The 13,404-nt window shown below is 36.8% G+C and overlaps 1 protein-coding gene and 1 non-coding gene across 3 annotated transcripts in view; both read left to right on the forward strand.

The window, feature by feature from the left end:
- KHDRBS2 (KH RNA binding domain containing, signal transduction associated 2) overlaps positions 1 to 13,404 on the forward strand; it is a 507,201-nt gene that overhangs the window by 239,792 nt on the left and 254,005 nt on the right. For both annotated transcript variants that reach the window (XM_032463333.1, XM_006187704.2), the window contains exon 4: positions 8,222 to 8,368. In XM_032463333.1, the coding sequence (XP_032319224.1) occupies positions 8,222 to 8,368 (147 nt within the window). The remainder of the gene's footprint in view (positions 1 to 8,221; positions 8,369 to 13,404) is intronic.
- TRNAV-CAC lies at positions 10,171 to 10,242 on the forward strand. The gene has a single exon. It is a non-coding gene; the product is annotated as a tRNA-Val (tRNA).

Genomic DNA, 13,404 nt, shown 5'->3' on the forward strand with positions numbered 1-13,404 from the left:
AGAACTGAAAACTACAATAAGTGAAATGAAAAACACAGTGGAAGGAATGAAATGCAGATGAGGTGATTGAGAAGAATATATAAGGAATCTGGAATATAGAATAATGGATATCACCCAATCGGAATAGCAAAAAGACAAATGAAATTTTAAAAAATGAAAAAAGCTTAAAGGATCTTTGAGATAATAAAATAGGAACCAACATTTGCATCATGGCAGTCCCAGAGAGGGAGAAATAGGGGTTGAAAATGAATTTAATGAAATTATGGATGAAACTTCTGAAGCCTGAAGAAGGAAACAGGTATCCAGGTACAGGAAGCATAGAGGGTCCCCAAAAACATGGAACCACACAGACCCACGGCAAGACATAAGGCAGCTAATTGGATAAAAAAACACGATCCATCTATATGCTTCTTACAGTAAACTCACTTGAGATCTAAAGGCACATACAGACCGAAAGTGAGGGAGTTTACATGAAAGAAATTCCATGAAAATTGTAACAGAAAGTAAGAGAGAGTACCAATCTTCAGATCAGACAAAATAGAATTTAAAACAATGTCTATAACAAAAGACAAAGAAGAACATTATATAATGTTGAAGGAATCAATACAAGAAGAGAGTATTACACTTGTTAACATATATGCTCTCAATAAAAGAGCACCTAAGTATATAAAGCAAATATTACCAGACATAAAGGGAGAAATTGACAACAAGGCATTAATAGTAGGGGGTCTTATCACCCCACTTATATCAATGGACAAATCTTCTAAACAGAAAATCAATAAGGCACCAATGGTCTTTTTTTTTTTTAACATTTTTTATTGGGTTATAATCACTTTACAATGTTGTGTCAAATTCCAGTGTAGAGCACAATTTTTCAGTTATACATGAACATATATATATTCTTTGTCACATTTTTTTCTCTGTGAGCCACCATAAGACCTTGTATATATTTCCCTGTGCTATACAGTATAATCTTGTTTATCTATTCTACATTTTGAAATCCCAGTCCTTCCCACCCCCCACCCCCTTGGCAATCACAAGTTTGTATTCTATGTCTACAAGTCTGTTTCTGTTTTGCATTTGTTTTGTTTTGTTTTTAGATTCCACATATGAGCGATCTCATATGGTTTTTTTCTTTCTCTTTCTGGCTTACTTCACTTAGAATGACATTCTCCAGTAACATCTGTGTTGCTGCAGATGGTGTTATGTTGTCGGTTTTTATGGCTGAGTAGTATTTCATTGCATAAATATACCACCTTCTTTATCCAGTCACCTGTTGATGGACATTTAGGCTGTTTCTATGTCTTGGCTATCGTAAATAGTGCTGCTATGAACATTGGGGTGCAGGTGTCATCCTGGTCTTAAATGACACAATAGGCCAGTTAGACCTAATAGATATCTACAGGACATCCATCCAAAACTGGTGTAACACACATTGTTTTCAAGTGCACATGGAACATTCTCCAGGATAGATTACATGCTAGGCCACAAACCAAGCCTTAAACAATTTAAAAAGATAGAAATTTTATCAAACTTTTTTGATTCAACCATAACAGTATGAAACTAGAAATCAATTACTGGAGGAAAAATGGGGAAAAGCACAAACATGTGGATACTAAACAACATGCTGCTAAAAATGGGTCAGTGAAGAAATCAAAGTGGTAATCAGATAATACCTTGAGACAAATGAAAACAGAAACCCAACTTCTCAAAATCTGTGAGTATAGCAAAGGCAGTTCTAAGAGGGATGTTTATAGCAATACAGGCCTAACTCAAGTAACAAGAAGAATCTGAAACAAACAACCTAAGCTTCCCTAAAGAAATTAGAAAAAGAAGAACAGATAAAGCCCAAAGTCAGCAGAAGAAGGAAATAATAAATATCAGAGGAAATAAATTTAAAAAATAGAAAATATCAATGAAACCAAGAGCTAATTCTTTGAAAAGATAAGCAGTAAACCCCTAGACAGGCTTACCAGGAGGAAGAGAGAACCCAAATAAATAAAATAAGAATTGAAAGAGGAGAAATAACAACACACACAAAAAAATAAGAGAAAACTATTAACAGTTTTATGCCAACAAACTGGACAATCTAGAAGAAATAGACACATTTCTAGACACATGCGACCTTTCAGGACTGAATCAGGAAGAAGTAATAGACAATCTGAATAGACCAGTCGTTACTACTGAATACTAGTGAAATTGAATTTGGGAAAACAAAACAAAAGCCAAAAACAAACAAACAAAAATCCTCATAGCAAACAAAAATCCAGGACCAGATGGCTTCCCAGGAGAATTCGACCCAAACATATATATAAGAGCTAATATCTATCCTTCTTGAAATATTCTCAAAAATTGATGAGGCTGAAAAACTCCCAAATTCATTCTACAAGGCCACCATTATTACCCTGATACCAAAACCAGAAAAAGAGACAACAAAAAGTAAAGAAGAATGCAGACTAGTATCTCTGAGGACTATAGATGTAGACATCCTCAACAAAATAATAGTAACCCAAATTCAACAATATATGAAAAGGATCATGCACTGTGGTCAAGCGGGATTTATTTCAAGGATGTACGGTTGGTTTGTTGTTCACAAATCAATCAGTGTGATACACCACGTTAACAAAAAGAAAGATAAAAAGTTAGACCGTCATCTCCGTAGATGCAAAAAAAGCATTTGACAAAATTCATCATCCAGTCATAATAAAAACTCTCATTAAAGTTGGTATAGAGGGAACATATCTTAATACAATAAAGACCATTTTTAACAAACTCATAGCCAACATCAACTCAACAGTGAAAAGCTGAAAGCTTTTCCTCTAAAATCAGGAACAAAACAAGGATGCCCACTTTTGCTACTTGCATTTACCATAGTATTGGAAGCGTTCGTCACAGCAATTAGACAAAAATAGAAATAAAAGGTATTCAAATTGGAAGAGAAGTAGTAAAAATGTCACTATTTGCAGATGACATTTTTCACAGATCTAGAATAAATAATTCTAAAATTTATATCCATATAAATGTACCAAAATGCCATAGAAATATTGAGCAAAAAGAACATGCTGGAAGCATCATGCTTCCTGACTTCAGACTATGCTACAAAGCTGTAGTCATCAAAACAGCATGGCACTGGCACAAAGCCAGACATACAGATCTATGGAACTGAATAGAGAGGATAGAAATAAACCCACACACTTATAGTCAATTAATCTACAGCAAAGGAGGTAAGAATATACAGTGGAGAAAAGACAGTCTCTTCAATAAATGTTTCTAGGAAAACTGGACAGCTACACATAAAAGAATGAGATCAGGACATTTCCTCACACCATATACGAAAATAAGTTCAAAATGGATTAAACACTGGAAACCATAAAACTCCCAGAAGAGGATATAGACAGAACACTCCTTGGCATAAATCATAGCAATATTTTGGAACTGTCTCCTAAAGCAAAAGAAATGGAAGCAAAAATAAACAAACAGAGCCTAAGCAAACTTGAAATTTCTGCTCAGCAAAGGAAACCACCAGCAATTGAAAAGACAAACTACTGAATGGGAGAAAGTATTTGCAAATTATATGACCAACAAGGGGTTAATAATCGAAATTTGTTAACAGCTCTTACAATTCAATATCAAAAACAAAACAAAGGATCCAATTGAAAAATGGGCAGAAGTTCTGAATAGGCGCATTTCCCAAGAAGATATACAGATGGACAACAGGCAAGTGAAAAACTGCTCAGAGGACACATGGCCTACATCAAATTGTGAACAATTATAACATTTTCTAAAAAAAAATCCAATACAGGTTACTACTGTTCTCAATTTGACAAAATGTACACATTTTCTTTCACTAGAATCCCCCCTTAAAAAGAGCTCTGTGTGTGTGTGTGTGTGTGTGTGTGTGTGTGTGTGAGATGCTAAAGGGCCATTCCAAATAGCAAATAATGATCACCACTGTGACTTCTAAGGGTAATAGGGACACTTAACTGTTGTCCCCTTTATTTCATTAATGGGCTGGATGTACAAGCTTTGGAAATGGCACTTAGAAATTAAATTACTCTGTTTAATAGAGGTGAAAATAATTTTCAATTCCCTAGGAAATTCTGGAGGACAGAGTAATAACAAAAATTAGAGGCAGAAGAGAAAAAAATTAGAATTGTGTAATGAAGCGGGAAGGGCTTGGCACAAGAGAAGGTGGATGTCTTGAGTTGTCTGCAATGAGCTGATCAATGTGACCTCTTTGCTTCAGCCCCTTTGATATGTTCAATAAAGTTGATGTCACCCATAAATGATTTTGAGAGTGGATCTTATAAGGTATTTTAAGAAATTTTGAGTTTTGTAATAACATTTGCAGTTGGCAAATCCAGAAGCCAAATGGTTGCCCCAGAGCACAAGAGGACATCTGATTCTGTGTCCTATTTTGGAAAATTTGTCTTGAATCATCTGAACTAAGATGAACTCCCCAGTTGTGAGCTGACTTGAGTTCCTACCCCAAAACAGAAATGGTGTTGGGGTCCTAACCATCCTGCCTTTGCTCTTGGACAAACTGTTCAGGGAAATGGGAAATGACCTGTCATGAAGCACGCCTGTTTTTCCAAGAGAAAATGTATAAGCTAATCTGAGCTCAACCTTAACACCTTTGGATGAATGTCTTCCTTTTAAATGATGATTGCAATCACAGAACTAGGGGTAAACAGTGTGATGTATGATCACTAGCATTTTTAGGTAAACCTGCCATAAAATAGGAGATGAGGGAGAACCTTGAAAAGAATGGTTTCCCCCGGCACTGATGGACACACGGCTACTGAGGAATCAGACCCTTTGGGGGAGGGGAGGGGATATTCACAGCATGTGTGCTTGGTGTTATCAGGACCTGAAATCTGCTGCAAGATATTCTGAAGGGCACAGTGCACATGCGTGTGGATGTCAGAAAACTGTAGTGCCTTCTGGAAACTAGGGATATCCGTAGAGAATATGGATGTACAAAATGTGTACTTACACTCAAGTGCCTGTACCGGAACACACTCGTAGTGATTAAGAACTTGACCTTTGGAATGAGGTAACCTGGATTCTGATCCTGCCCTCTGATTTACAGTCTGTGTAACTCTGTACCAAAGTATAGGTTATGCAGATACAATTGGATAATCCATGGAAAGTACTTTGCATACCTGGAACCTAGAAAGTAACGCCAAACTTAAGACTTCTAGTCCATTACTGGTACTGTTGTAAAGACACTTGAGGAAAATACACTGAAAATGTGAACAGTGTATCTTGAATTGTATGGTCGTTGATTTAAAAAATATATTTGTAATTGCTGGGGTTTTTTTTTTTTCAAGTTTCTTCACTGAACATGCTATTTTGAATTAAGAGGACATTTTTCTAGTTGTCCAATCATTTTCAAGTCAGAAACTTGACTTCTATCTTTGTAGAAGATAAAATACAAGAGGTAATTCCTAAGAGAAATTTCCCTTGAAAATTCTTTTAACAGTTAAATACATGAATGTGATTTAAATTAGATTCTATTTCGTGCCATGCTATTCCCTAAAGAATAACTGATAAAAACTGACTTGTTTTACTTGTATTCCACCTTATGGCAGAGCATGAGTTAGCATGTTTGGGAAGATGTAAAACCAGGTTTGTTATCCCCTAATGGTTTTGGTTTAGACTCTCTAATGTTTAGCAACTAATGATTTTACTTAAAATGATTAGCTTGTGATTCCTTTGTAGTAGCTAAACACCACAAATCATTTTTTGTAGGTCCATGGCTAAAGTAAATACTGTCGGTTGGATACATGTACCTTTTACCGGGAAGATTAAATAATATTGACCGAGTTGCATAGTCTTTTAAAAACAGAATTTTGAAATTATTTATTTTACTTCTTTATTTTGTGGTAGGAGGAAGGAATTAGGTTTATTTAGTATTTATTTTTTCTTAGAAGGGGTACTGGGGATTGAACCCAGGACCTCATGCATGCCGAGCATGCACTTTACCACGTGAGCTATACCCTCCTCCTGCTAAAAACAGAATTTTGAATCATGACAGATTTACCTTCTGATGTGTGCATCTTATGTTCTTTTGATTTATTGCCTGTGTCCATTTCTGTGCCTTTATTAGATGGAAATCCAATGGTTCCTAGCATTAACTTTGGAACTATTCATTTCAATTAATGGGGGAAGGGTATAGCTCAAGTGGTAGAGCACGTGCTCAGCACCCAAGAGGTCAGGGGTTCAATCCCCAGTACCTCCTCCAAGTGAAAATCAACAAAGAAACCTAATTACCTCCCCTGCATTAAACAAATGTTATACACGGAAGACTTTTCCTAGTTCATAATCAACCAGTGTCTAGTCTCACTTTTTCCTGTTGTAAAGGAAGCTGTCATAGTTTAGATGGCCTCTTGGCTGCTCGGTCTGAGACCACATTCATGGCCTCCATTGCATCCACGTGACCACACGTTTGCCAAAGAAATTGTTGGCAGAGATGATGTATACAACCTCTGGTATATGTCCTTGAAAGGAAGCCTTTTGCTGCCTACGTTTTCTTTCTCTTTTCCATGGAGTGGAATCCAGCGGTTATGATAGACAACATCCTTCATTAACACCCATGAGAACAGCATCTTAGGAGCTGGATGGCAGTGTGGAGAAGGGCCACCTGCTCCTCCTCCAGCTGCCCGTAGCCTTAGACTCTTAGTCGAGAGAGAAAAATGAGAGTTAGCAGAACCAAACCGCTTTGGTTTACCCAGGTTAGTTCTACTCATGTCACTTTTCCAATTTAATCCACACATAAAACTAAAAATTGTTTTTAAAATGTTTATCCTTTGAAATTCAGGGAAACAACTGCTTCAGGGGGAGGAGAGTCAAGAAAGATAAAACATAATTAATATTATTTATGTTCATTTTTAACCGAATTTTGCTTCCTGGAAATCCTAAAAATATATATATATACAAATCTGGTTGCAAAATGAGCTGGGTTTGAATTTCATCTGTGCTGAAGTGACTTAAAATCTTTTCAACTCAAATCTGTGAATCCTGTGCAAGGTGACTGTGCAATTATAGATGATACACCTTAGACACACAAACTAGGCAAAGCATATTGATCGTAATTTGCTGATTTGCTCCGCATCTGTACTGAATTGATCAGGCTTCAGTAATCACTTGGGTACAGTGCTCCAAAATACCTCCTCTAACCGAAATGTGCCATTGGTTAGGCTGAGGGTAGGTGGTTTGTGCAGAATCAAAGCCAACATAATGCCTAGCTGCCATCCCTGTAATTTACTCCTATGAATTGACCAAAATGAGGCAGCAAATGCCAGAGAAGCTGTGGGCAGGAAGCCGGCAGGCATGAGGCTGGGAGAGAAGCCTCGGCTTAATGGGAACAAGCAACCTTTTCACCACTTCTTCAAGAGTATCTAGAAAATCCTGGTTTCCTTAAAGAATTGCGATTTTTTTCGTCCAGTGGTGTACTCTGAAGAGTTAACGGCATTTCTGTAACTTCTTTTCAGGGATTTAGCATTTTCATTTAGTTAATTTCTTATTTTTAGTTTTGATTTTTTTTATTGTGTTATAGTCAGATTACAACAATGTGTCAATTTCTGGTGTACAGAACAATTCTTCAGTCATACCTGAACATACATATATTCATTTTCATATTCTTTTTCACCATGAACTACTATGAGATCTTGAATATATTTCCCTGTGCTGTGTAGTATAAACTTGTTTATCTATTTTATATATATACCTGTCAGTATCTACAAATCTCCAACTCCCAGGCCTATCCCTTTCTACCCCCTCCCCCCTGGCAACCACATCTTCTTTCTTTTCTTTTTCTTTTCTTTCTTTCTTTCTTTTTTTTTTTTTTTTTTTTTTGGCTGTGGGAAGTAATTAGATTTATTTATCTTTAGGGGAGACACTGGGGGTCGAACCCAGGACCTCGTGCCTGCTAAGCATGCACTCTACCACTTGAGCTATACCCTCCCCCATAGCATTTTCCTTTATGCTGATTAAAATATGGTGTAGATAATTATGCTAGGATTTTTTTTTTTAATCTTTCAAACACTCAGGAATAATTTTAAAATCTTTCTATGGCTTGTACCCCATTTTTATTTCTCAAAGTGTTTCTACTTGTGGAAAATTTGCTTAGACAATGCTCTTTTGTTATCTTCTCAGTAAATGTTAAGTCAATGCAAAATGAGGGGATTTGTATTTCTAAAAATAACCTCTTTCGCAGGAAGAAGAATTAAGGAAGAGTGGGGAAGCCAAATATGCCCACTTGAGTGATGAACTTCATGTGTTAATTGAAGTGTTTGCTCCACCTGGGGAAGCTTATTCACGTATGAGTCACGCCTTGGAAGAGATTAAAAAATTTCTGGTTCCCGTGAGTATTTTTTTCATTTTTCATCAAGATGTTTCTCATCAGTTTCTATTAAAAACTGTGCCTTTGATCATCACTGACTCTTTAGAAGGCAATTGATACTGCAGACTAATTATTTGTAGAGTTGATATGAAGGCAAAAATAAAAAAAGAATACACAAAAGACTTTGGCCTGTTGCCACATGGTGGTGGTTGACAGCAGCGTTTGTGTTCAGCTACTGGCTGCAGATCAGTTCTTAGCCACAATTAAGACAGTTAACAGACAACCACAAACACGTAAGTGAGGTTGTAGCCTTTTCTCTTGTGCCTTAATTCCTTAGAAGTTGACATGTATCATTTATAATTTTTAATTAATAGAGAAACTCTTTTCAGGCACAGTGGGAGGGGAAAGAGATTAGATGTATCGTATCTGTAACAGACAATGATAGTATTTGAAAATATCAAATGTTTTTTTCTGCGGTAGTATGCCAGGTGCTGGCTCATCAAAAAAAATCATATAAAATAATCAATATGAATAGAATCAGACGTGTTGAGGTCACACAAAAATTGGAAAAATAAAGTCATTGCTCTATATGAGAGAAACAGCAGATTCAGGGCTGCATATTGAATAGAATTCCCTGCTGATTTTCTAGAGGAAGGTTAAATGCATGAAGCTTTCCTAAAGGTCGACAATTTAGCATTTGAGGAAGAGGTTGTTCAAATAGAAATCTTGGCATTGGCTTAGAGCTGGGAATAAGATAATTAGGAGAGAATGCTGAGTAAAGTTTTCTGGAGTGCCCTGGCAGAAATTTTCAGCAGAAAGAGAGAAAGAGAATAGCTAAGATTAATCTGTGCAATAAAGGAACACTGTAGATTTCTAAACTAAGCAATAAACTCAGAGGAAATGGTGGGTAAGATTCATTGATTGGCCAGTGATTTTCAGAATGGGAAAAGAAAAACCAATGACAAAGAATTTCGGAATGGAAAAGCCTCAAAATCTAAATGCATAGTCTATTTTTATGCCCAATTTAAAAATTTCTGTCAAGGGAAGGTTATAGAATCATCCCGTAGCACTCTGATTATTCCATGGCTTTATATGCACAGGGAACGTCCGCACGATTTACTATCTGGTACTTATGTGAACACCTCCCTAAATAGATCTCATATTTCTTAAGAATGGGGATGCTGTGTTCTCTCTTCCTTTTGCTTCTGAACGAAAAGCTGGTGCTGTTGGGTAAAGAGTTTTGCTATATTTAGCTCAGACCAGACCTCTGGTGATTAAGTGGTAGAGGAAAAAGCTAGGACTGCCTGCATTACTAACTCATTTTGTGACTGTAGACAAGTCAGTTAATTCTCAGAACTTTAGCTTAATCATCTTTAAAAAGATAATCTTCAGCTGACCTCTCTCACAATTATTCTGAATATCAAATGGAATAATGCATATGAAAGGACATAGAAAATTAAAAAGCACTACATATATTTTAATGTATATAATACATAAATTCATTGATGTTTTAATCTATTTTATTATTGTAGATAGAATCTTGGAATGAGTTTTTGAGGTGAGCTATGTACAATGAAATACCAGTTCATTACAACATAGATTTTAGATCTAGGCTGTAGGCTAGGTTAACTCTATTTTCTTATAAATACCAGTAATGCATGTCACTTACGTCTTAGACCTAGTGCTTGTAATCATTTCATTTACGTCTTCACCCCTGAAATGTACACTCCCTGAGGGCAGGGCTGGCAGTGTCTCTGGTGCTCCCATCATTAGAGAATTGTCTGGCACAGTAAGTGTTTGTTCAGGGATCTGGCTGAAGGGGGGAGGGTGCAGCTCAGTGGTAGAGTGCATGCTTCACACGCATGAGGTCCTGAGTTCAATTCCCAGTACCTCCATTAAAAAAAGAAAAAGAAGAAGTGGTCTGACTGAGGCCCCTTTCACTTGTTTATTTTCCTCTTAGCTCTTAACTTCAGATGTACTATGTTTATTTTTTTGCTTATTTGTTGCCGATTTTCCTGCTAAAATATAAACGTCGTGAGGACAGGGTTTATTGTATCTTTTTCACTGCTCTATTCTCCCAGTTTGGATGATGCCAGGCCCCAAGTAAGCACTTCATAAATATTTTGTCTATGAGTGAATAAGCTTAAAAAATATAGTCTATTATCACTCAATGTGGAATTAGCAAATTTTACAATCAATGAAAGTCATTCTACTTGGTAAATTTTTTTGCCCATTTGCCTTCGTTCCAAGCAAAGGATGGCAGCTGTTGACTTCCTTCATTGCCAGAACCACCAGCGGCAAAAATGAACTGCCAGTTCTTTCTTTGCTATAAGAAATCGCTGGGTGATTTCAGGTTTCCTTTGACATTTATATAAAAGTCCATAGAACTAACATGTCAGGATATTAACACTTAGAAACATCACAGGTGGAGAACCACAGCCAGCAGGAGGCAAGCTAGACCAGCACAGAAAGGTAACGCAGACTGATAGGGGGTTCCCCTGACACCCAGCTCCTCTGCAACATGGAACATCTGTCCACGGTTAGAACTTCCACCTTCCTCTACATTATCCACCATGTACCCAACTTTGCCCTCCAATGGGATGTAATCGTCTAAGGCTGCTGACTGAGAAGCATCCAGCTCCTCAGAAATGTCTGTATCATGTCAGATGTTGGAAATCAGCATAGTTTTCATATCTTCAGTGATTTATTAAAGGGAAAAGAAATATTATTGCCAGTGGGGAAAACTTCCAGCTTGGTGGCCGCCATTCAGCCTTATCAAAACAAGTAGTGTGGCAGGTCAGTAACACATCAATAAATTGAAGCTTGCTCATTTTAAATCTCTAATGCTTTGTGAAGGTGCTGTATTAAAGTTTTTTTTTAATATTTGCTAATTTGTCTTGCAAATACAGATTAGGAGCGGTAAATAAATTTGACAAATCATGACAAAAGGGATATAAAATCCTACACTAATACACGTTTCAGTTATGTTAATGCCCGTCTCTTCCCTTTGTAACCCATAAATGGGGAAACAAGAATTGCCATTATTATATTTTGTAACACCCCTTTCTTTAATAGCCCAGGCACTAAGGCTGGCACACAGGGCTTTGCAGATTGCTCCTTGCAAAATGTCGGGGACAGCATGTACTTTAAAATAACATCACTGTATCGCATTTTCCTAAATTGGCTGCCTCTCACCTTCCATTAAGTTGCAGTTGGTAAGTTTTACCAATGCTTAGTAATTAACTCATGATTAAAACAAAATGCACTATCTCATGATCAGAACTTAGGAAGACTTCAGGAAGATTCTGCCTTTTGAATGTGAATTTATACATCCTTTAGTTTAAAAAAAAAAAAAAAAGATGAAAGGAGGGTTTTCCACACAAACAAGAAATCAGATCTAGGTCACAGATCACAAGCATCTTTGTTACCTCCTTAAGAGTTAGTCATTCACAGGATTAAGAGATCACAACTCTTAGTTCCACCAACCCTGTCCTGGTCTCAGAATCTTTCTGGTGTTTAAGCTACACAGTACTGTTGTATTATCAGAAGTGACAGAATGTGAAAAGTGGTATTTGTCATGCCTGCGTTTAATCTCTACTGATCATCTCTAGAGGTTTGCATCATTTAAAGAAAATGTGTGTGTGTGTGTGTTAGGTCTTAACAAAAACACTCTCCAGTAGAAAACAAACAAACCCAGATGGACATTCCCAGCTCTGCATATTTAGTTCCTTCTTTGCCAGAAAGGGAAACATACTGTTTGAAGATTTTCACGTCATCTGTAGTAACACATAGGTGGCGTGAATACACACATACACACACACACACCTTTTATACTAACGTGAAGTTTTATATTTGTCTTTCTGTGTCCTTTATTGGTCCTGCCAGCCTCACATACACAACTTTTAGTCAATCCAACACAGGCAAAAAAAAAAAAAAAAAAAGAATCATTCCAGGTTATTTCTTTCCTACATTAGATGGGGTGTATGTCTTGGTGACAGATGTGATTCTTGAAATGGGGCGATTAGGGCATATTATATCATTTCACATTTGAAATATTGGAAACCCATACAGGAAACCTACTAAGAGTGCCTATGGAGGAAAAATAAAACTCTTTTCCTCCATATGGTGAAAGCAAATAGAGGACATTCTTGCTTTCTAGTCCTCAAAGATTGTAATCCTAGCTCTGAAATGGGAAAATGACACTGATTGCCAACAGCAATCAGACAGGAAAGTAAGTAGATATAATACAGAAAAGAGAAAAGAAAATCAGGGTATTTTCAGTCTAGGAGATAGAAGATGATCTAGACTTTCATACACAAAAAAAATTAATAACATTTTGGAAGATTTATTTCACATAAGAATGCTTAGAAATAGATGTAATAGAAATAAACATAGAGGAATTTATGCTATAATTTGGTAAAAAGTGAACATTTGGTCGGAGTCTTTCATGCAGATGAATATATAGGGAATACAAGGGATTAAATAAAAACCCACCAGCCAGCGAAAGTAACACTGATAAATGTCAAGGCTACAAGGTGGGGAATGGCGGACCCGTTTTGTCTGGCTGATGGCAGGAGTTCACGATGAAGGCAATAGTAACACCTTGCAGGCAAGAGAATGGTCAGGAACAGAGTAAAACAATAACATTCAGTGCAGAGGGGGAAACAGAACCCACCACCTGGATGTCATTCCTTCACTGATGTGGCGGTTGTTACAGTGCTGTCAAGAGTTTGCCTCAGATTTCCTATCCTCAAAACCAGTGAATTCCCTTTGCTTTCCTGTGATTAACTGTATTCTAATAGCATGGTAGCTAAAAGCACTAAGCACAAAGCTGTGCATTGGTGGAGCTGTTGCTTGTGCAGAGTGTTTCCTGTCTTGCTATAGCGCTATGATCGTATTCTATTTGGAAAAATTTATCATCATCTAATACTGAGTATTTCTTCTTATCTGCTAAGTTGTAATAAATAATATAAGCTTATGACTTTAAAAGAATTAAAATTATTACTAGTTCTTAGAATAGAACTAATAATAATTATATAATAATAGTACGGGACTTT

The sequence above is a fragment of the Camelus ferus genome, chromosome 20 (genome assembly GCF_009834535.1).
Source record: "Camelus ferus isolate YT-003-E chromosome 20, BCGSAC_Cfer_1.0, whole genome shotgun sequence".
NCBI lineage: Eukaryota > Metazoa > Chordata > Mammalia > Artiodactyla > Camelidae > Camelus > Camelus ferus.